The sequence below is a fragment of the Ascoidea rubescens genome (genome assembly GCF_001661345.1).
Source record: "Ascoidea rubescens DSM 1968 unplaced genomic scaffold ASCRUscaffold_2, whole genome shotgun sequence".
In the NCBI taxonomy this organism is placed as follows: Eukaryota; Fungi; Ascomycota; class Saccharomycetes; order Ascoideales; family Ascoideaceae; genus Ascoidea; species Ascoidea rubescens.
In genome coordinates this window covers 1,406,432-1,429,726 of record NW_017962914.1, presented here as the reverse complement: position 1 = coordinate 1,429,726, position 23,295 = coordinate 1,406,432, and the positions used below count along the sequence as shown (strand labels likewise).

General features: G+C 31.1%; 11 protein-coding genes across 11 annotated transcripts; 4 read left to right on the top strand and 7 right to left on the bottom strand.

The window, feature by feature from the left end:
* The first annotated feature begins 319 nt into the window (after window positions 1–319).
* ASCRUDRAFT_43666 (MFS general substrate transporter) lies at window positions 320–2,180 on the top strand. The gene has a single exon (XM_020191037.1). The coding sequence runs from the start codon at window positions 566–568 to the stop codon at window positions 2,075–2,077; it is 1,512 nt and encodes a 503-aa protein (XP_020049515.1). The 5' UTR covers window positions 320–565; the 3' UTR covers window positions 2,078–2,180.
* Window positions 2,181–2,975: 795 nt separating this feature from the next.
* UCC1 (Ucc1p) lies at window positions 2,976–3,899 on the bottom strand (the record flags this gene model as incomplete). The annotated part of the gene is made up of 1 exon (XM_020190251.1): window positions 2,976–3,899. A coding segment is annotated over one exon (924 nt), but the record flags the coding sequence as incomplete, so codon positions are not given.
* Window positions 3,900–4,038: 139 nt separating this feature from the next.
* Window positions 4,039–5,043, bottom strand: ASCRUDRAFT_68965 (uncharacterized protein; the record flags this gene model as incomplete). Its single annotated transcript, XM_020191608.1, has 1 exon — window positions 4,039–5,043. One exon carries the CDS (start codon window positions 5,041–5,043, stop codon window positions 4,039–4,041), a length of 1,005 nt encoding a protein of 334 aa, XP_020049513.1.
* Window positions 5,044–5,555: 512 nt separating this feature from the next.
* Window positions 5,556–5,993, bottom strand: ISA2 (Isa2p; the record flags this gene model as incomplete). The annotated part of the gene is made up of 2 exons (XM_020189900.1): window positions 5,556–5,786; window positions 5,823–5,993. Coding segments are annotated over 2 exons (402 nt in total), but the record flags the coding sequence as incomplete, so codon positions are not given.
* A 676-nt stretch (window positions 5,994–6,669) lies between these two features.
* Window positions 6,670–8,199, bottom strand: FUN26 (nucleoside transmembrane transporter FUN26; the record flags this gene model as incomplete). Its single annotated transcript, XM_020191413.1, has 1 exon — window positions 6,670–8,199. One exon carries the CDS (start codon window positions 8,197–8,199, stop codon window positions 6,670–6,672), a length of 1,530 nt encoding a protein of 509 aa, XP_020049511.1.
* A 158-nt stretch (window positions 8,200–8,357) lies between these two features.
* On the top strand, window positions 8,358–8,651 carry ASCRUDRAFT_79738 (uncharacterized protein; the record flags this gene model as incomplete). The annotated part of the gene is made up of 1 exon (XM_020194413.1): window positions 8,358–8,651. The coding sequence occupies one exon, from the start codon at window positions 8,358–8,360 to the stop codon at window positions 8,649–8,651; it is 294 nt and encodes a 97-aa protein (XP_020049510.1).
* Window positions 8,652–10,422: 1,771 nt separating this feature from the next.
* ASCRUDRAFT_6761 (uncharacterized protein) lies at window positions 10,423–13,083 on the bottom strand (the record flags this gene model as incomplete). Its single annotated transcript, XM_020191411.1, has 1 exon — window positions 10,423–13,083. The coding sequence occupies one exon, from the start codon at window positions 13,081–13,083 to the stop codon at window positions 10,423–10,425; it is 2,661 nt and encodes an 886-aa protein (XP_020049509.1).
* A 2,087-nt stretch (window positions 13,084–15,170) lies between these two features.
* On the bottom strand, window positions 15,171–15,650 carry ASCRUDRAFT_74570 (uncharacterized protein). Its single transcript, XM_020192742.1, has one exon. The coding sequence runs from the start codon at window positions 15,513–15,515 to the stop codon at window positions 15,303–15,305; it is 213 nt and encodes a 70-aa protein (XP_020049508.1). The 5' UTR covers window positions 15,516–15,650; the 3' UTR covers window positions 15,171–15,302.
* A 479-nt stretch (window positions 15,651–16,129) lies between these two features.
* ASCRUDRAFT_79735 (uncharacterized protein) lies at window positions 16,130–16,285 on the top strand (the record flags this gene model as incomplete). Its single annotated transcript, XM_020194412.1, has 1 exon — window positions 16,130–16,285. The coding sequence occupies one exon, from the start codon at window positions 16,130–16,132 to the stop codon at window positions 16,283–16,285; it is 156 nt and encodes a 51-aa protein (XP_020049507.1).
* Window positions 16,286–18,897: 2,612 nt separating this feature from the next.
* Window positions 18,898–20,357, top strand: COQ5 (2-hexaprenyl-6-methoxy-1,4-benzoquinone methyltransferase). Its single transcript, XM_020192741.1, has one exon. The coding sequence runs from the start codon at window positions 18,966–18,968 to the stop codon at window positions 19,896–19,898; it is 933 nt and encodes a 310-aa protein (XP_020049506.1). The 5' UTR covers window positions 18,898–18,965; the 3' UTR covers window positions 19,899–20,357.
* On the bottom strand, window positions 19,964–23,155 carry ASCRUDRAFT_6759 (uncharacterized protein; the record flags this gene model as incomplete). Its single annotated transcript, XM_020191406.1, has 1 exon — window positions 19,964–23,155. The coding sequence occupies one exon, from the start codon at window positions 23,153–23,155 to the stop codon at window positions 19,964–19,966; it is 3,192 nt and encodes a 1,063-aa protein (XP_020049505.1).
* Window positions 23,156–23,295: the final 140 nt, after the last annotated feature.

The window sequence follows — 23,295 nt, the reverse complement described above, 5'->3', positions numbered from 1 at the left end:
TCATCTCTGGCTATTTCCGACCTCTACCGGTTGCTTGCAGCACTTCCGACCTCCTCACACTAGCGCAGAAACGTGATCCTATCTTTTTATCTCCAAACCTTATTTTTCAGATAAGCAAGCACATCTCAAATCAAAATATTGAAATAATAGCAGTTTGGGTTCTTAATTATACATCTATATGCGAAATAAGCTAAGATCTGCTCTTTCTTCTTTTTGCTATTACTTCCAGTCCAACTAGCCTATTTAATTAGCATCTCTATCTGTCTTTATCGCATTCTTTTGTTCTTTTTTTCTGCTATTTGCGAGTTTCATCTGCTTTCTTTCACGTTATTCATGGAAAACCGTTTGATTCTCATCTTACATAATCTCTATAGTCTATAAACTCTATTGTTTAATTTATATATTTATTTTTTAGCCAATTTTTATAAATAAACACTAAAATATCGATTTTACTTTTATTTTCATTTTCATTTTCATTGTCATTTTCAATTTTGATACAATCGTCTTATCAACCTCTGATTAACCTCTGATTAACCTCTGATCAACCTGTTATAAATTGAGAAAAATGCTAAACATCCAAAATTATCTCCCAAAACCTAAAAAATCAACTTCCTTCATATCCTCTTGTTTTGCTGCTTTCATAGCTGGCTCAGCAAATTTCTACTCCTCCTATGCTCCACAATTGATCTCAAAATGTAACCTATCCCCCAAACAAGCTTCAACTTTAGGAATAGCTTTAACTCTAGGAATGTCTCTAGGTGGTCTACCACTAGGTATACTAATAGATAATCTTGGTACAGAATTCGCTTTATTCCTATCTTCTCTAAACTTCTTCCTTGGTTATTTCCTCCTATACTACTCCTTCAAATCTTCTTCATCAAATTTATTCTTATTAACCTTCTCGCTTCTAATCATAGGTTTAAGTTCAATAGCTGCTCTTTACTCTTCAACAAAATGTTGCACCTCAAATTTCAACAAACATAGAGCCACCCTTAGTGGCATTTGTTTCTCTTGTTTTGGTTTATCTCCTTCAATTTTTAGTCTAATATCAACAAAACTATTAAACAACAACCCTCAATTATTATTAGTATTTTTATCCATTTTTTGTCCAATCTTCACTTTTCAAGGGATTTTCTTCATGAGATTATTACCTTCTCCATTATTATATCAACAAACACAAGCACAAGCACAAGCACAAGTTCAAATTCAAAACCAACACACTTCTTTATTATCCTCAAAGAAAAAAAATTCCTTACAATATTTAACAACTTTAGAATTAAACAACAACGAATCTAACATCACCGATAACACTACTAAAAAAAATTTCAGAAATTCTCACTTATATAAAATCCTCACCTCCAAATTATTCTTGATTAATTACTTCATCTTGGCTTTTCTTCATTCAACTGGCCAAACCTACATCATTCTAATAGGCTTTATCATCAACGCTCAATTCGATTCTTTAAATTATAATAATATTAACATCAATACTTCTTCTTTAAACCAACAACAAACTCAAGCCCTACAAGTATCAATCTTAGCCATTTCAATATTCTTCGGCAAACTATCTGCAGGCTTTGTATCTGATAAATTATATTACTATTTTAAATTGCAAAGACTCTGGAACATAGTTTTCTCCTCAATCTTAATGCTATTATCCCAGTATTTATTAACTTTTATCAACAATTTAGATCTCTTAACTTATACCAGTATACTAACTGGCCTAGCCTTTGGTATAACCTTCGCAACTTATCCTTGCATTATCGCAGAATATTTTAATTCTGGTCCAAACAGTAAATTCACAACTATTTGGGGGACAATGACAACTGGCGCTTTCTTTATCGTTCTATCAATATCGTCTCTTTTCGGAAAAATTTATGATAAAAACTCTATCAAAATAATTAATCATCATGGAATCACTCAAAAAATTTGCACTAAAGGTGCTTCTTGTTATGATACAACTTTTTATTTAACTTCCTTTCAATGTCTTCTTGCTTTATTTCTATCTCTATATGCTATTCATTATAGAAAAACTCATCCAAATCAATTTAAAACTCCAGTTAATTTCTTTATATAATCTCGAATTGAAAACAAAAAATTAAATTTCCTGAAATTTCAATTTATCTCCATTTTGAATTTTGATATTCACAATATATTAACTTATAATCTACTGACATTTCTATCATTATTATTATTATTATTATTATTATTATTATTATTATTATTATTATTATTATTATTATTATTATTATTATTGTTATTATTATTATTATTATTATTATTATCGTTAGTATTAATTCCTATTATTTAATTGTATTTAAATTGTCATTAAAGATAAAGAAAATGAAGAACATCCTTTCTCTAGTATAACCCAGTAAACTGTTAACTATAAACTATATAATAAACGATTCAGAATCATATGTTGTCTTCTTATAAAGTGGTATTCTGAAATATGATAGTTTATTAGGTTGCAGTTTAATTTTTTTTATATGCTCTCTTTGTTGAATTATTGTTAAAAATTTAAAATCCCTCTCCACCGACTGATTATTTAAATTCTTTGGAAGATAAAAATTTTTGCCATATGTTTGTAATTCTTCATATGAAAAACCTTCAATATTATCTGTTTTATGAATTATTAAACCGTCAAGATTTTCATTATCATTGTTTAATTTTTTGTTACAGCTTTTAACATTTACTATTCCATTTGAATGAGAAGAATCATTACAGGTACTATCATCTAAAATGCCATTTGATGCCCTACCATTATTACTTAAAAAAAAATTATGAAAATTTTGATCTAAAGCCTGCAAAGCTTTTTTTTCAAATAAATTCACAAATTCATAATAATTCTTAAACATGTAATCTTTATCATTAGAGAAATCGTTATTATTGTCATTTTTAACTTTTTTTGTCTCATCATTATTGAATAGATCATCGTTATCTAAAATTTTTAAATCGAATTTCAATTTGTTTTCATTCAAAAACCAATAAAAATAATTATAATTAAAATACTTGTAATCATAATAATTTTGAAAGATATGAGAACTCATTGGTTTAATATCAAAATAATAAAAATTTATTCCATGAATCGGCATTGAACCAATTTCTTCCATTTCTATATAAATTTCATTTAATGAATGATTCAAATTATCATTTTCAACTTTAAATTTTCCCAAGTTTAATACAACAATCTTATTCTTAGGCATTAGTTCATCAATGTTATTCGATAGATAAAAAGTTGATATTAATTTTTTAATATCATTATCATCATTATTTGATTCAATTTTATTGAAAATTTGAAATTTTATTGTACCTAAACCGAAATTATAGTTCTTTATAGATACAGCGAGGTTTAAGATGTAATAACCATTCGATAAAAAAATTGATTTTTGAAAAGTAAAAGAATGAATTCGATTGAAAGACATGATATTTTTGGATTGATGATATTTGTAATTCAACGAGGTAAAATTGTTATCAAATTTTTGTATCGAAATAAAATCATTTATATCAAAAAAAAATTTAGGAGATTTTAGCAATGAATATATAATGGGCCAAGAATCAGAGATAAATTCGATTTGAGTTATATCCAACTCTGGTTCTCCATTATTGCGCTTGTTATTTCCAAGTATCTGACTTTCATAACTTGATAATTTCAAAGCTCTTGCAACAAGAGACCTTTGACAAAATCTAATAGAATCTAAAGATTTTATATAGGAAATCAAAGGAATCAACGAGTTTTTTATTATATTAAAGATTCCAACAGAAAACTCATTAATGAGATGCTTTTGATAAAGTTGATGGTAAAGTATGTAATAGTAAGTGCTTGTTAATTTCAACACTGGGGCTTGAGAAATGATTTGGAGCTGGATTTCCAAAGGTAAGTCTGTGATTTTGAGCATTTTGGAGTTCGAATAGCCTTAGTGATATAAAAAACCCAACCAGATTATGAACAAACAGAGACAGAATTGCAAAACAACTGATAAAAAGAGAAAAAAACATCAAATTTAAATCTAAAATCGAGCAAAAATGTAAGTTAGATCACGTGGAACCGGCGTAAATAGCAAACAAAATCTTAAAAACCGAGATTGACGTTTTTGCTGCTTCTGCTTCTTCTACTTCTGCTGCTTCCTGAGAGGAAAGAGGAAATGTGTTTTTGAATCTGATTCTGCAGAGTGCCTCGAAACTGATCAGTGTGTCGGTGGAATCGATGGTTTTGTTGTTTTTAGTAGAGTTGCTGTTGGAACTGCTAGTGCTGGGGTGGTTGAGGATGGTGAAGTAGTTGTTCGATAATTTGATGATATTTAATTTACTGAAGGAGATGCTTGTGTAGAAATTCAAATGGCTGTAAATGGATTCGAGAATGTTCAAGTCGTTTTTCTTCTTGCTTATCTGACGATAATTATCCACAAACACTTTCAAGTCCTTTTGTGAGATTTGTATGGTAATGTTGTTCAAGGCATTTGAAATTGTTGGGGTTTTATACACAATATCTAAGTTTCCAAACTTTTCATATAGCTGGTTGTTATTTTGACTATTCTGGTTATAGAGATGGATAAAATTATAATCTAGAATATCATTTAACAAACTTTTCAAAAACTTAGAATCAATCTCAAAAGGCTTCAATTGATATGTTTTAATCATTTTCTCTTTTTTTCTACTATTGGAGTTGTCCTTATCTATAGTTAAATTTTTTGCTGTCCATTTTAAAAACGATACATTAAATTCTCTCAGTGTGGTTTTAGTCAAAACAATTGCTTTTTTTTTATCATTAACTTTGAAATTGGATTGAATAAAAAAAAATAGCTGATTTTTGATTCGAATTCTTTGGGGAAACTTGAAAACTAAATAGCTCATAATGAATTTTTTACTTCTATTATTATGATGACCAAAAATCTGAGATAGTTCGTTTGAGGTAAATTCGCTATTCATATTGATAACCTCTTGTTTGAACAAAATTTTTATTTGATTTTTCGTATTTTCCCAATTAATAAGATCACTGTCGTTTCGATTATTAGTTCTTGCGTCGTTGAAATTCAAATTCATTTTATAATTATAGCTGAACACTGAACTGGAAAGTAAACTGAAATCATCTTGATTCTTTATGATGTCTATTAATATTGGCTCAAATAGATCTCTTAAACTGCTTATGAAGTTTCCCTCTTGGCCTTCATTCTTAATATCAAAATCACAGTGATTTAAAATTGACAAGTTTGTTCCCTCATATAGCTTGAAAGTGTTATCGACGAGTAGTTTGGCCATTTATCTGTTCATTGTGGTGTTGGTTGTTTATTACTTTTTTTTTGCTTCAGACATTTTCAGACTCCAGACCAAGTCGGAATACAGTGCTCGAAATACAGCGATTGGGTTAATTTCCGAGGGCGTCGAAATAAAAACCGAAGAATATTTATTAGTGCTATATAATGTTATGGGTAACTATTTTACCAGATTCACCAGATTCACCAAATCCAATAATGCCATTAATGTTTCTGCAATCTTATAATTTCATAATTTCCTTGATACCTGTGTTTTGTCTTTTGAAATATTTATGATTCGTTGCTAAGTTTTTCAAAGTCAACGTCAAAACTTGATCCACAACCACAGCTGGAAGTTGTATATGGACTGTCAACGACTTTGAATTGACTTCCAATCAACTCATGGACATAATCAATAGTGGACTCTTTTAAAATTTCCAAACTGGATTTATCGATTATTACTTTTGCTCCATCTCTGAGAAATATTGAGTTTTCGGTATCAACTAATTCCATATTATCGCCATTGACATCACTCTGTTCTGTAATCAATTTTTCTTCTTTTAAATTTACCAAGGACAATATATATTGGAATCCATGACAACCACCACTTTCAACATTGATCTTCAAGGCCAAATTTGGCGAGTTATCAGCTATCATGATTTCGTTTAATTTTTTCGATGCAAGTTGAGTTATCCCAACTTTTAATAACTTATTTGAGTCGTCATGTATTGGGTTTATTATTTTAGTTTCATGGAATAAATCACCTATATCTTCAAACAAAGTGTTCTTTTTTTTATTTTTAGTGACTATGGGATTACTGTTGTTGTTGTTGTCGTTGTTGTTATTATTATTTTGGTTAATATTGGCCTCATTATTGTTATTAATTTGATTATCAGAATTCAGTATCGAGTTTTTATTGGCAACTTCAATATTATTTGAGCTTGAATTCAAATTTGAGCTTATCGTTGTTGTGTATAATCGATTGTTCATTATGGTTGATCTCATCGAATGAGTATTTGATAGTTTGTAAGTAACGAGTGATCTCTTGTAGATGTAATTTGAAAAAGCATTTTTATAATAGTTGGATCTCTTTATTGTTTTGAATATTAAAGAGCGAGTGCTGTAGTTCATTCTCGAGGCAAGTTTGATGGGATTATGATGAGATTATGGCAGTGCTATTGAGGATGTGATGATAATAGAGTAGATTAAGATTGATTAAAAGCGATGTCCTTGATTGTAGATAAATTTATATTAAAGCATTAGTAATTTTTAATATGGGAAAAACGATTGAACAGTTTAAGCCGATAAAAAAACGGGTAATGGATTTCCAGATCCGGAATTGCTTTCCATGTCGATGTGCTGTTTTCAAAGGTTTCTGTTTTAAGGGGGTTGGCGATTTTCGTGATTTTGATGATATTTAACTAACTAAAGGAATGAATACATAACTAAATAAACTACCAGATGCTAATCCGATACTTAAAAAAACGGTACTGAAGCCACCAGCAGCTTCTTTTTCATCGTCATTATCGAATTTAGTTGAAATATTCATAAAACAATTTGAGCACAAGTGACCATTGGTGAAACCGAATAAGAATTGAATCAAGAGATAAAAAAAGTCGCTTTTAACTTTGAAGTTGTTTAAGTTTTGATTTTTTTTAATATTGCATAAAAAGAAAATTGGAATAAAAAAAACCCTTAAAATTGAGTAAATCAATAGGAATTTTTGGTTATTCAATTGAAATGTTTTATAGCCAGAAAGGACTCTTCCAGATAAATCGCCGACATTCCAAATGCAATAAGCTATCGGAATAAAAATTTTGGGATTTGTGAGCTTTGAGTTATTATTTTGATTAAAACTTTCAATATTTGATGCAAAGACTGGAAAGACTAGAGATATTGAAAAAGTGATTACGATTGTTGAAAAAATGTAATTTAATTTTTTCCATAACAAAATAAAAGGAACTTTTTTCTTTTGACTGTAGGTTGTGTTGTTATTATCATCATCATCAATGGTATTGTTAATTAGTGATGTATTTTCCAAGGGAGTGTAATCTGAATTGTGGTCTTTATTAAAAACAGGAAATTTTATTATTGAGAAATAAGAAGATAAGATGGCGAATAAGCAGATAAAAGTTGCGGTTAGAAAGTAAAACATAACACCATAGTTTTTTTCAGTTTCTTTATTTGGATGATTATCATCGTTATCAGTGGATTGATCAGTTTCAAGGCTCTTTATGTCGATCAATAAAGTCGAAATGATTAAGGTTATTGAAGGTAATACTCCAGCTATGGCTTGACCGACCAATACAGCTTGAGCATAAATGGGGCCTAAAACATTAGCGATTGAAAAAGTACCATTTTGTTCAAAGCACACACCAATTGCACTCGAAATGATCAAGAACAATAGTATATTAAAGAAGAATAGTTGGTTGATGTTCAAGAAGGATATGGAAGTGATGGCTAAAATTAGGAAAATAAAAAAATTTAATAAATTTCCAATAATTAATCTTTTATAATATTTTGCATTCTTTTGTAGATTGGATAAAATGAAATTGAAAATTAAAGAAGTTATAGTAGAGATTGACATCATTACAGACGAGTATATCTTTCCCAATACTGGGTGATTGCTGTTAGAGAATCGAAAAGAATAGTATTGTGAGGCAGATAGAAAACAATTCCATGGCCACAATATCGATACACCAATTATGATGAAGGAGTAGTATCTTAGTTGGAATAAGTTTATCTTTATGAACTTGTACTGGAAAACTATGGCCTGGCTTTCCTTATCACTTGAATCAGCTAAAGAATCAGAATTAACTGCGTCGTTTGAGGCCAAAGGGGAAGAAAGAAAATCAGATCTCTCGTTGAGACTGCCATCAGCGTTGTTCAAAAGGAAAGCGTCTGGCTGTTCAGAAGAGTCGTCGAGAAGCTTCGAGCTGGCCTTCATCTTGATAGCAGCAGAACAAAGAAGCACAGGCAGCAAAAGCCGAGCTCTGACTGAGCTGCCTCTGTTATCTCTGCACCATCGGCAGACCGGTAGTGGTCAGCTGACTTTCGAGAAATACCGTGTGAATCCGTGTCCATGTCCGCTGTGTGCGCGGAGGGATGCGCCCGTGTTTGAAATGCACCATTTACGACTGCACGTTTTGGGGCGACCCCTTCGTGGCACGTTTTTCCACGTCCGTCCGGTTGGACAACCATTCTCGTGCTCATTGCAGCTGTAGCTTTGAAAAAGCCAACTGGATCTTGCCAGACGCCAGCCTAATGTTGTTTCCAAGCGTCATCCACGACAATCCGAAACCAAATGCCAATATTCAAGAGTCATGGAAAGAAAGACCAGAGAGATCTGACGAAAATCTCAGGTTTCAAAGGTTTCTATTTCCAAAGCAGCACAATTAGAATCCACCGTTTCAATTATGCAAAGTGAAATGCGATACTCACGATTATCGCAGCATTTACGACATTCCATCTGGCTGTTATTCATGTGTGGAATCCTTTTTCAGGTTGCAAATGGCAAAATCTTCCCCGAGTAGCTCAAGGACCAAATTTCATAAAACCACCACACAGCTCGAGAAATTCACAGAACTTGCAAGCTCAGGAAAGCTGGAAAACCCAAGGCATCCATGGTATCAGTAGTCTAGCATTTCAGAAGAATCACTGGAAAGTTGTCTTCTGCTTACTTTGTTTTTCCTTGTTTGAGTACCTTTGTTTCAACCTTCACTTGCACAGCAATAAAAATGATATAACCTTATGCCTTGCAGTTATCAATCCTGAAATCACTCATTATTTTCCTGCTTCCGATCTTTCTTTTTATTGATTTCGTAACTCAATATAGATGCATTTGTTTCTTGTTGGGTCAATTGAACGAGCTATTGCCCATCGACGAAAAAAGTAACAGGCATAAAACATCACTTAATTAGAAATTGGGCGGAATACACTAATTTAAAATGAACAAATCCTGATAAAATAGTTTCAATAGCCTACAAGATATCATCTGTTTTTAGTCAACTTTTTGCGTCACACTCTTCCCATCACCTCAATCACTTCGAGTGATTATCGTTTGCAAGCTGGTCAAGTCTGGCAAATCTGAACAACAATTACAGGCCACGAATCAATAGCAACAGAATACCATCTGTTGTATCACCAAGGGCTGATCTGCTAACAATCTTCGCTTCTCTCTAGGTCCAAACCAGGTATTAAAGGCGGTCTGGGATCTTCCTCTTACTCTGGGACGACACCCCCCACAGTTGTGCAACCTTTTACAGCCACTAGCCTGTTTTTTCCTCCAGCTTTCGCTGTGAGCTAACGTGCCTTTGCCCTGTTTCAAGCGCAACATCCGGCTCCATTTAGATTTAACCACCTATTTCTATACCTGTATTCCTGAACTTAATAAAACCGCTTCAATATCAGTGCAAGTATTGGAGCTGCCTGCAATTGTTCCTTAAAGGCTTCTTCGGCCTTCGGCGAAATTGTAAATATCAGGAAATGTGAAAATCAAAATATTTATTTATGAGCGTCGATAAATAAACAAAAAATAACAAAATAAAATCAATATGTATGCTGAAAAATTTTGGAATTTGCAATTATTGCTAAGATTGAATCATTGAAATGATTAAAACCACAACAAAATGTTAAGGAAAAAGAAAAAAAATATTTAGAAAATTGTAAAACAAAACAAAGATTATATGTAAATATAGTCATATAATTATGTATAAAGAAATAAGGAGGAAGTAATATGTAATATGTGGTGTAAAATATATTTAAAAAAAAACGAAAAAATTAAACAATTCAACAAATAAACAAATAAAATAAAATAAACAAATAAAATAAAATAAAATAAAAATAAAAATAAAGCTTTCAACAAAAACAGGACAACATTGATGAAAAAAAATTTAATATGATCTCACAAGAAACAAAATGTTTTTCAATTACATAAAATAAAAACTAAATAGAAAAATAAAACCAAAGTAAGAATCCCCTTTGTAACTGAAAACAATTGTTGACCTAGTTAGCATTCGCTTTTCTGATTTTTTATTGATTTTTTTTTGTTTATTTATCTGTGCTTTTTGTAAAATTTTTTTAAACTTTTTTTTTTTCTTTAATAAAAATATAATATAATACAATTGTAAATTCAATGTAAAATCCAATTTCTTTTTCTTTCTTGATGATATTAATTAGTTTGAGGAAATTGATAATTATTGAAGTTGTTTTCATCCATATAGTGAGAATCAACTCCTAATGGAATCCCAAAATTTAAAATTGATGGATTCACATTAACATTCAAATCACCAATATTCCCTTGAAGCATATTAACCATTGGAAATGTAAAGTAATTTATTGGATTCAAATTGGCTAAAAATAAATTATGTTGGGTTAATAAATGTGGTTGGGCAGGCTGAGCAAATATTGGAATAAATTTGGGTCCAAATTGATTAATACCAGTTCCATCAAGCATTGATATACGTGATGTTGGTAAGTTATTAAACGATTGCAATGCATTTATCGATGTCTGAATATAATTATTTGTACTATTAATATTATTTGTACTAGAATTTATTGATGGTGCCTGAATATTAATTGAATTTCCTTGAATCGAACTAGATGTTTGATTTTGATTTTGATTCTGATTCTGATTCCGGGTTTGATTTTGTGATGATGAGAAGGAGGAGGTCAATTGAGCCTGAGCCTGAGCCTGAGCATGGACCTGAGCCTGTACCTGAGCCTGCACTTGAGCTTGTGCCTGGGCTTGTAACTGGGCTTGGATCTGAGCATGGCTAGAAGTGTCTAACGAAAAATTCAAGTTATTGTAAAGATTTACCATCAAACTATTATTTGGATCATGTTCAATATGATTTGGATCATGTTCAATATGACTTATCATATTACCAACTTGATCGTTCTTTATAGAAATGTGATTAGTGGTAGTAGAAGTAATACTGCTAGCACTAATTCTAGGATTATGTATATTTCCAACAGAAGTAGGGCTATTATTGCCAATATTTTCGATGCTACTGTTCTTGGAATTACTGTTTTTAAGTAATTCTGTATTTATAGATGAACTTAATAATTTATTTTCAGAAAAATTATGGTTGGACAATGATATTGATGAAATGGATGATAAATTGTCGTTATTTAAATCTAGTGGAATGCTTGTAAGATCAAGAATTGGATCAATTGATGAGTTTTTATCTTTATGGGCAACGTTGGATAACTCATTGGGGTTTATAAAGTTATTCAATTGAGATGGGTCATCATTGTTCAAGTAGTTATTTGGAGTATTTGAATTATTGTTGGATGAGCTAGCTATGCTTTCATTATCTTGTAGGTTGATTTTAAATTCTGTTAATGTTGGAGTTAAATCGTTGGGATAAGGAAACTCAAAATTAAACTCGTTTGAGAAAAAGGCAGCTTCAGAGGATGCAGATCTCTGTTTTTCTTCTAAAATCTTGATTTGAGGAATGTCAGATGTCGAATAGGCCTTTATTTTGTTTAAAGAATTTAACGAAGCTTCTTGGTTGAAAAAATTAGTTGATATAATTTCATTTTGTTCTTCATTTTGAGAATAATAGATTGGTGAAGGATAATCATCTTTTGGTGAGCCACTTTTCACAAATTCTCCATTAAAATTTTCAATATAATTATTATTATAATTATTATTGCTGTTGTTGTTGTTGTTATTATTATTGTTGTTGTTGTTATCAAAATTGTTAAATTTTTTATTAAGATCATCCTTATTGGTCTCGCTGGCATCGGTATTATTATAATTATCATTATCGTTGTCGTTATTGGCAATTTTTCTGAATTTTTGTTGTTTGATTTTCTTTCTAGTTCTAATTTTGACACCAAAGCCCTTTAAGGTGTGGTGAAAAGCAGGACTGACAGATAAGCCTTTAAAATGTTTGGCAGTTGAGACGACAAAAGTGTCGGACTTAACAGTTGTTATACAGTGAGGAGTGACATTAATGGCCATTAAGGTGGCAGAAGAAGGTAATTTTGTTGGTTGTTGGTTTTGAGCAAGAAAAGATGCAGCTGGAGAAGAATTGCCCATTGTTTGAATGATGTATAGGCTAAAGCAGAGTTTGTAGTTGCCTTCGTATTTGACAGATAGATTTGTAAAGACGACTAGAGCTTGTAGTTTTGGATCACCTTTGAGGTATTGGACAGTTAGAACAGTTGTTCCACAGAGCATGTCACTGCTGGTTAGGTTTTTTGATTCTAGTTCCTTTATTCTTTTTAGTTGTCTTTTTCTTTTGATTGTGGGTGTTTGAGAGGTGTTTTGGTTGTAGTTTTTTAAGATATTGGAAGATTTGATGATTTCAGTATCTATGTTTTCGTACTCATCGCTGTCGATATCGTTATTTAGTTTAATATCATTTTCGTTTTCCATTTCGTTGTCATTGTCATTGTCATTGTCATTGTCATTGTCGTTATCGTTATAGTTGTCGTTATAGTTGTCATTATCGATATCGATATTATTGTGGTTATGATTATGATTATGATTATGGTTGTTGTTGATGATGATGCTGTCTTCGTAATCAGAATCTGAGTCGTAATCTGAGTTATAAGAGTTTGGTAGTCTTTCTATACTTGCAACGACAAAGAGAGTGTCGAGACATTGGCCAATGATGTCCTTGCCATTTTCATCTAGGAGAGAGACTTTGACTACAGGAGGAGGATCGACCAATCTTCTGCTACTGGCAGCAGTTATAGTCTTTTCACAGACTCTCGCCTGGATAGGTTGTTGGACGACTTCTAGTTTGAAGTTTGAGGATATGGAAGAGATGTAGTCAGATCTTATTGGTTTGACTTTGTCTTTTGTATATTTGGTCATTTTCGGGAAAAGAAGAAAGAAAAGAGATTGTCGTTAGGGAAAGTTGAAGTTAAGTGAAGAGAAATAGTGCTGAGGATGTGTGTGTGGATGTGGATATATATTTGTGTATATAAATACTTAAATAATAAATATTTTTGATGTAATTATGATTATATTAGAATGAGATGAGTTGGAATAATATGAGCAACTATTAGGGGAAAAGAAGAAAATTTTAAGTGAAATAAAGATTATCGTAAATATGCTACTAGGAGGATCTTTTATTTTCTGAATCTTAGGTGAAGACGAGAAGATAAGTAGGTAGGTGTTTAAGTGTCTAGCTGGTTACGAGATGGTGAAGAGTGTATGTGTTATAAAGATATAGAGATAATGATTAGATGTGAATTTTTGAGGATGAAAAGAAGCGAAACTGAGATTTGAGTAGGATAAGATAAAATAGTATATAGTGTGTAGACCAATTCGAAGAAGTTGATGATGGAATTAGAGAAGAACACAACAATAGGATAAAATAAAAACAAAAATCAATGAAAATAAAAACAAAAAAAAATAAAATGAAATAAAATAAAATAAAAGCTGGAAGAAGATTAGAATATATAAGAGGGAATAAATATAAAGGAAAAAAAAGAAGTATTTATAAAATGATAGGATTGTGAAGTAGAAAAAAAAGTTAGAGTGAAAAGAAGAATTGAAATTAAAGTAAAAATGCAAAGTTAGAATTTGAATTGAATAAGAAATAGAATAAATAAAATAAATTCAAATTGAATTGAAATTAAAATTAATATTTATGATTAAAATTTGCAATTTAAATTTGATTTTTTTATAAATTTAAAACTTGTGAATTTGCGATAGAAGAATTTAAAAGACAAATATTTTGATATTTTGATATTCTAAGATCTCAAGGTTCTAATATTTAAAATATTTGAATATCTTGAACATTCAATTTCAAATATTCAAAAAGTGTTCAAAAAAGAGAACAATCAATGAAAACTAAGTGCTTGAAGGTTAAGGTTCAATGTGACTCGTCTGGAATTCACAGAGAGTTTCTGCTGTTGATCTTCCTGTTTATCACCATCAGCAGCTGAGATTCTCACCAACTTTGGCTATCCTCTGGTTGGTTTTTGCTGCTTGATATTCTTTGCCATTCTCAGCATTGTTGAAAAACGATTGTTGGAAAGAGATTGTTGTTCTGTGGTTAAACTCTTTACGTCTCTTGTTTTTGCTTGCAGAATCGCAGTGCCTTATCCACGTCAATTTGGCTTCAGAGTTCAAACAAGATATCTTTGAGTGGATAAACAAGTTTCTGTTTTTTCTGCTAACTTTCTGCTAGCTTTCTGCTGGTATTCTGCTGGTCCTGCTAGTTCTTGCTAATTGTTGGTTTTTGGCTAGTTTTTTGTCGGTTTCATTTGGCCTGTAAACGGTCTCCTGTCTCTTTGTTCATGGACCCATTTTCTCGCTCTCTGTGTTTCATTTTTGTGTTCCACTGCTGTCTTTAAGAGTCGTTAGCAGAACTTTTGCCAGAGTCTTTGCCGGGGTTTTCCCCGAGCAGAAGCTCTTTTGTTTCCTCTGCTGCTGCTTCTCCCCTTAACAGAGGCTTGCTGCTAGCAGAGGCGCGCAAGAGCCAGCACTCGCATGCGTATTGCACGCGTTGTATTTTTTGGCACACCTCCGCTTGAGGTTTCAGATCCCGGTAGCACAAGCACGCTGCATACCGCGGTCAGACAATGCAATAGGACTTGGCCAGACCGGAGCGTGATTGGCTTCCGACGCTCTGGTATTTTTGTTTTTCCTACTGCCTATTGTCTAACTTGTACAATCCTGGAGATTGCCCAGTTGTTCGCAATTCCGCTCACTCCAGTTTCCAGTAGCTGTGAAAGGCAATTTGAGCAGAACGCGAAAACAGGACGCGGAAACATACGTCTAATTGAACCCGCAGAAGCAGGATTTATTTCTTTTCTTTCAGAACGTGACCACCGGCTATCGAAACAGTGTGAGAGGGCAAGAAAAATGCCATTTCGAGGAGTCTATTGTTGGTCGATATTTTGTTTTTTTTCTCTTCTTCCTTCTCTTGCTTCTTGCTGGAGTGTACAAGTCCAATTAAGATATCTGAAACAGCGAGCAACCGACTTGTTCTTATTATTGTGTGCCTTGTTTTCCCTCATTCTACGCTGAAGTGCTTGTTTTTCTCACTATCGCCCACTGTCTTCGTCCTATGATTTATACCCTCACCACTTATCGCCAACACAACATATCCTTTTTTGCTTGATTTCTATCATTGGAAACTTGATAAGTTCAAAACCCATCGGCAAATCTAATCCGATTACAATAAATGATTGGCTTAAAGAAAAAGCTGTGACCTTACTGGTTTGTGAGAGGTTGGTTATTCGTTTCCAATTTTTTTTTTTAATTAAATAATAAATAACAATTGTAGAAGCCATGAAGTCTACAAAATCCATGAAACCATTAAATCCACGGAAGCGATAAGCCAAGTGAACTGACTCAATATGTTTAACTAACAATTACTTGACCAATGACAACTCAATTATTTAATCATTTCGCTAAATAGTAAAATGTATAATTACAATTATTCAGTTCATCTTAACTGTTTTTACTGTTTTATTCTGTTGCTTTAATTATTGCTCTTTCAGTCCAAAAAAAAAATGATAAATATGAAATTGTGGAATCATTTAACCTGTTTTTTTAAAAAGAGTGTTTAAACTTGATTAAAGTTGATTGAATTTTGATTCTTTTTGATTAATTTTAATCATTTTTAAATCAATTGTTGATTAACAATTTCAAAACTTTGCAAAATTGCTTACATATTCCTTAAAATTTCTGTACTAATTTTGAACTTTTTTCATTTTTTCTAAATTCTTTATACAATTTTTAAAATACCATTAAATTGAAATATAATTAAAGTCCAAATTTCAAGAATTTATCAAAAAACTGGTGTTCACCCAGTGCACTGTCTGCTCTCCTCTGCGTATCACTGCGTTCATACGCACTGTCAGTATTTCTTGTGCAGCAAGTCACACCTGTGTTCACTATCTTGATGAGACTCTCTTTGTCCAAGGGTTCAGATAACACAGGTTTCATTTACAAGCACAAAAGCACCGCTTCTAGAAACGCTATTCTTATGGCCCTTCCCTTATGGGAGAGCTACTATTTTTCCCCCTCTCGACTCCTGTGCATTCTAACTCATTTCTAAGCACCGTTCTGGCTTTCCATACACAAACATCACGTGTATCCCCCTTTCCCACAGAACTTTTACCCTTGAAATGTGGTTGGATCTGTTTTTTGTCCACTAATCTGAGCTTATTCCGCTCAGAGATTCTGCTATTGTTCTGCATCATCACTATAGAACAATCTCAGCAAATAAATTGCACTTTTCCAGCCAATCAAACTCTTGCATTTGGACTCTTTCTTTCCTCCCTATTTTCTTCCGCAATTAATAATAAATATTAATAAATATTAATAAATATTATCTGATAAATAATATCATCTTCCTATTTATGGGCACAAATACTAATTAATTTTATTATTTTCTTCTTATTATCTTATTATTATATCACCGCTTCTCATTACGACCACTGATCCAATAATTGAGTCAGTTCTCACTACTCACATTGTTATTAAACAGTTGACAATGTTAATCAATTTCAATTTATTATTCACTTTTCTTTCATCTTGGAGCATATATTTTATTTTTTTTTGGCTCTTTCACAATGAATTATCTTTATTGTAATAATTCCCTCTACTCTTTCTAGAAGTCTCCTCTTCTCAATAAACTCACTTTCCAGATCTATTTCTACCCTATTCCCATTCCCATTCCTATTACCATTACCATTTCCATCTCAAATTTTATGTATTTTATATCCTTTTCCCCTAATCTCTGACTTTTTGAATCTCTGAATCTCTAAAATCTCCTTCTATAACCTACCAAATCTGAATAAATGCAAAAAATAAAAGTCCTTCCTCACTATCTAATTTTGTTTATCTTAATCTCAATTTAAAACTCAATTTATGCCCATCTTTAATCTAAAGGTTAAATATTCCAACTTTTTTCTATTTTTCTCTCTCGCTCTCTCACTTTACCTTCTTTTTTCGTTATTTTATTTGTTTTTTGTTTTCTTTCTTTCTTTTTTTTTCTTTTCCTAATTTTTTTCACTTCTTTTCTTTCATCTTGCTATTCAATTTCATCTTTATTTTTTTAATCTTGCATGTATATGTTTTGTTTTGTTTTAGTCTTGGAAAATCATAAATTCTACTTTTTCTAACTTTGTCCATTTCAATTTAACAATCTTAATAAAACTTTTCTTGACCTATTCCTAAGTTTTTGTTTTATTTTATTTTATATTGTATTATGCTACTTTACTTTATTTTATTTTATTTTATTTTATTTTATTTCATTTCATTTCATTTTAACTTTAATAATTTTTTCTGTTTTTTTTTCTACGATTACTAATGAACAGCTAATTCAATCCATCTATTTACCACCCTACTAAATTAAATATTTAACATCCTATCCTATTTATTCAATGTCCTATTTTATTTATTCAGCTTTTTACTTATCTATTCATTCTGTTATTTTTACTACCTTTCTCCCTTTATATGCCTTTCATACAATAGTACCATCGCTATTCTATTATTCCCAATGCTTCTCAATCCCCACTTTTAACTTCTAAGTTCATATCATCTTTATTTTCCATCAATACAATATCACTTATTAAGATTAACAAGATAATCATTCCATGCACACTCTCCTTATTTTAACTATCGCTCGCAATAATTTTCTTTTATTATTCTATTAATAATAATAATAATAACAATAGAGATATTCTTATTGCTCTAATTTAATTATTTCATCTCTAATTCACTTTTAATTATGTTTTCACACTTCCTATCTTTCTTTCTCGATTTTTCAACAAACTGAGTTTAGGTTCAAATCTCTTAGTTAATTATTGAATACCTTTTTAGTTTATTTTCATTCATTCTGGTTCAACTCATTTATTTTTTTTCCAATTATTAATCATCTTTTCTTCCATGTTTATTATCTATCTTAGTCTCAATTAATCAATTAATTAATTGATTGATTTCTTTTTTTCTTACTCTGTTTGCTCAAGTGATTTCAAATATATATTCCTCTCCAAAATGGAATACTACCACCGTAGTCCTTATTTGCTTCTCAATCCATCATCCAATATAACAATACTATACGATAGTACTGCCAAACTAATTCTCCTGATTACACATTTAGCTTACTTTTAGGTTCTCCAATTTTATTGTTTTTCTTTTTATTTTTCTTCTTTTAATTTGTCTTTATTAACAAATCGCTCTCATCCTTCTATTCTCTTAATCTTATCACCACTTTGCATTGTTTTGGCCCAACTTGATCTATTTTCTCCCTTCTTCTCTCTTCGATTCCCACTCATAGCAACTATCCAAAGTCAACTTTTTCGTTGCAACCCATCCCGATGGGTGCCGTTTTCACTTATTATATTCCCACAAAACTGGAAATTTGGTCTGAAAATGGCGCAAAAATATAACCACGCACAAAAGCGCAGATAAATGCATGCGTTCTGTTTAACTTTTTCTTGTTTTTTTCTTTTCTTCAACATTTTCGTAGTTTTCGTAGTTCCGCAGTTTCGCGGTTTTCGTAATTTTCATACTTTTTTTTATTTTCGTATTTCTCGTAATTTTTGCAAAAAATGTGCCCGCGCATTCTCGGTTTTTTTCTCATGTCCGCGCTCTGTCGGCTTTTCTCCAAATCCTCGAAAACTCAACTCAACTCAACTCATTTTTTTTCACTGGTTCCAATTGGAAAACTCCCATTTCACCTCTTTCTTCATCTCCTTAAATATTAAGAATTTATCTCATTGATCCCAAGAATGTTTCTTAAAAGTACTCTTAAATCCTCAATTTCTCTCAACAGATCTGCAAATGCCTATTTGAACAAAAAATCTTTCTCTTCTTCCTCTTTATATTTTAATAACATCAATCCAAATCCAAATAAGAATTCTAGTGATCATGATCCCACCACTCATTTTGGCTTTAAAACTGTTCTTCAAGATGAAAAGGAGAAATTGGTTCACAATGTTTTTTCCTCTGTTGCTTCAAGCTACGATGTAATGAACGACGCCATGTCCTTTGGTATCCATAGATTATGGAAGGATCATTTCATTAAAAGATTAGATGCTGGAATGAGACCTGGTGGTCAACCTTTACAATTCTTAGATGTTGCCGGTGGCACTGGTGACATCGCTTTTGGCTTATTAGACCACGCTGCTAAAAACCACAAAGATACCAAATCAACAATGACAATCGCTGATATAAATACTGATATGTTAAAAGAAGGTCAAAATAGATATTCAAAATCAAAATTCGCTCTAGAAAATCCCTCAAGAATTCAATTCATTGAACAAAATGGCGAAATTTTAGACAAAGTCCCAGACAACTCAAAGGATATCTATACAATTGCTTTTGGCATTAGAAACTTTACGAATATTCAAGCCGGTTTAAATGCTGCATTTAGAGTCTTAAAACCCGGTGGTATCTTTGCTTGCCTTGAGTTCTCAAAAGTTAATAACACAATCTTAAATTCAATATACAAAAATTACAGCTTTACAATGATACCCCTAATGGGCCAATTGATCGCCAATGATAGAGATTCTTATCAATACTTGGTTGAAAGTATCGAAAAATTCCCATCTCAAGAAAATTTTTCAAATATGATTAGAAAGGCTGGTTTTTATGTCCCTGATAAAGGCTTTGAAAATTTGACCTTTGGTGTAGCTGCTATCCATATCGGTGTTAAAGTTTAAAATACCTGATAAATTGTACATTCTTTCTTAATTATATACTAATAATCATATAGCTTTCCTGTAATTTAATTGCTACTTAATAACCAATCAAGAACATAATATATATTCTCGGTTCGATTAATTGCTTCCATCAATTTCACAATTTTCTTGCTTTTAAGCCTCTTATTATTAGAATTCGAATAATTAATATTATTTCCATTGGAGTTTTCAATGATATCCCCCTTTTTAATTATCCCATTATCTGTAAATATCTTATCTTTTCCTTCATACATATCAACTTTAATCACTTTTCCATTATTAATAAATAGCTTGATTTTATTTAAATTTTGAAAAATATTCGTTTTACCACCAAATAAGCTATTATAACCATCGTTGTTATTTTTATCATTGCTATTGTTATCACTATTACTACTACCACTATTAGAACTCATGCCCATATTCATACCCATGTTCATACCAATGCCTATATTCATATTCATATTCATGTTTAAACTATTAAGACTTGATCTATCTGGAAATATATTCAAATTGGTTATCATAGTAAACTCGTATATATTACCACTAGTATTCAACTCTGATCCAGTTAAATTATACTCAAGTCCCAATGAAAGCTCATCAATTGATGAATCTAAAAGCAAAAATTTTATAAAATAATTATTCTGAAAAAATTTTAAACTTTGATTGTGATAATGATTAGAATTTAACGTTTTCTTAAGCTTGATTAATGAGTTTCTTCTTTTATGTACAAATGATGATGATGGATGTTGTTCATTACTATTCATGTTCATATTCATATTGTTTATTCCAAATTCATTTTCATGACTACTGATAATATTGCCATTGCTATTATTGTTGCTGTTGCTAGATACATCAACATCCGCAAATAAATCAAGAAATACTTCAAGATCAATACTTCCTTTATCATTATATAACCCTTTATAATTTAAATTTGAATTAGTATAGGAATGTGATGCTGTTGATGATGATCTAGATCTATTAATAATTTCTCTTGGATTATTTATTATTCCGTTACTTGTTATAGATCCTCTTCTACGTTCAAAACTTAATCCAGAAGCATCTGTTTCTAAATTTTTTTTCCTAAAAACATGTAATGGCTCTTCAGTTTGTGTTGGAATATTAAGAATATCATTTGCTTTAGAATTACTATTATCATCATCTTGGCAACAATGCGATTTTTCTGCTAAAGATTTTATTAAATTTTCAATGAATAACCATGATCTTATATCTACTAAAAAATCTTGAAAGTTTTTCAAAAAATCATCAACTTTAGTTGTTAAAAATGGTTGATTAAGAGAGTTCGATTCAGGGTTATCGAATTCTTTATAAATAATATCAATTGATCTGATTTTTTTCAATTTTGATAAAGAATTATTAATAAAACTATATTTGACATCAACAGTATTGGAATTTGTTTGCGTATTTGCTGAATGAGTAGAGTTTGAAACATTTTTAGAATTATTATCCAATACATTATTGAAACCATTATTTTTACTTTCATCTTCCTCATCTTCTTCAATCAATACAGCATCATCAAGATTTTCCATTGTTATACCATTAAAAGCTTCAGGATTCTTAACATTTATCACATATTGTTTTTGTACTTGAGAGTTAAAATTGGAAAATATATCATCGACAAGGGGAACCTCACTTACTAATGATTTTTTTGCTTTTCCTTCTTGCAAATTTACCAAGTCATTATAATTATTGATATATAATTCGTCGGTATTGTTTCTTTTATTTGTCTTTCGTATTAAATCATTCAAATCAAGAAACTCCTCTTCTTCAAATTTTGATTTTTGTTTATTGATTTTGGTAGACTCTTTAAATTTTATTTCAATTTTATAAGACCTATTGGAACTATTAAAATATGATAAAAATAAGTCAATAGGAATCCAAACGTTAGGAAAAAACTTTAAATTTAGGCATGTTTTCAAATTTGAATTGTTAATGGGAGTGACAAAGTATTTTGCGATATTATGATCAATAAAATTAATAATTGTGTTCTGTGAATTCTGAGATTGGTTAATAGTTTTTAATTGAATATTTCTTAATGAATTTGTAACGGAATCGAGATATGAGGAAGTTAAAACAGTGTCTAGAGGCAAGAGAGAGTTTTTTACATCAGCTTTCACAGAAAATTGGATATATTTTATATCTTTATGAAATTTTGTGTTGTAAGTTTCTGATTGGAATATATCAAGATTATTATTTGGCAATTCTTCATTTATATTCATCATTTCACTATCCAGATCATTTTTATCATCATTAGTTTTATTGTTATTTTCTGGTGTTTTAAGGTATTGATTTTCTATTTTAAAAGATTTCCTATTTATATACCTATTATCCTCCCAGTATTTCATAAAAAGACCAATTTTATTATTAACATTTATTTCTGGTTTCCCGAAATTGGAATAGCCATTGATCAAATCCAAAGCTTTTTCTTCCCATGGGTCTGAATTAATATACGATGTGGAGGAATTCAATTGATTTAGATAATATATATATTCATTTTGATGGATAATATAAAATACCATGGATAATTCGTCAATATAGTTGAATAAATCGACATTTTGCTGGTCATCAAGTTCCGAGTTGGAAGTGGAATTGAGATTGGAAGCAGTAGTTGAAGTAGGAGTGTCATTTGGTTTTATAACAGATAGTTTGTCTAATTTTGTCAAGTACTTTAAATTGCTGACAAAATTATTTAGCTTTATTATGTCGTATTGAATATTTTGCTTATTTATTGGCTTCTTTGGCAATCCAGTTACTGTCAACGAATTAAGCAAGACTTTATCAGCAGAGTTTTCGATTGACTTGTTTGTGAAAGAAAGTTGTCTTTTCAAAGAATCAAACTGCCCTTTAATTCTCAAAAATATAGGTTTCTGATCGTCCTTAGCGTCCATATTAACATTATCTTCTTTGCTAGCATTTTGGTTGGCATTGATCTGGACATCAGTGTCCATCAAAGAGTCGCCCTGAAGATCAGAAGTCTCAGACACCAAAGATAACGAGACCTTAGAGGCCTTTAAAGTGGAGCTATCGAAATCAATATCAATAAGCAAAATAGGACCACCAATTGTTAATCTCTCAAAATTGATGTTGGTTGAATCATCTGTGATAGAATATAGACCAAACAATTCGGCAATTCTCTTGATATTCTGCAAAGAAACCAAGCCTGGTCTCTTTGCTAGCTCGCGTATTATTTTATTTAACTGGGTATCAGCATCTGGCGTCATATTATCTTGAGCAGTTGTGGGACGTTGTTCTTCAGTAAAGTCGTTGTTTAGGTCTTGATGGAACAGTTTTTCACTCCAATTAGGGTTTGGGAATCAATACATCCTACCTCCATATAAAAAGACGGGTACAAAAGAGGATA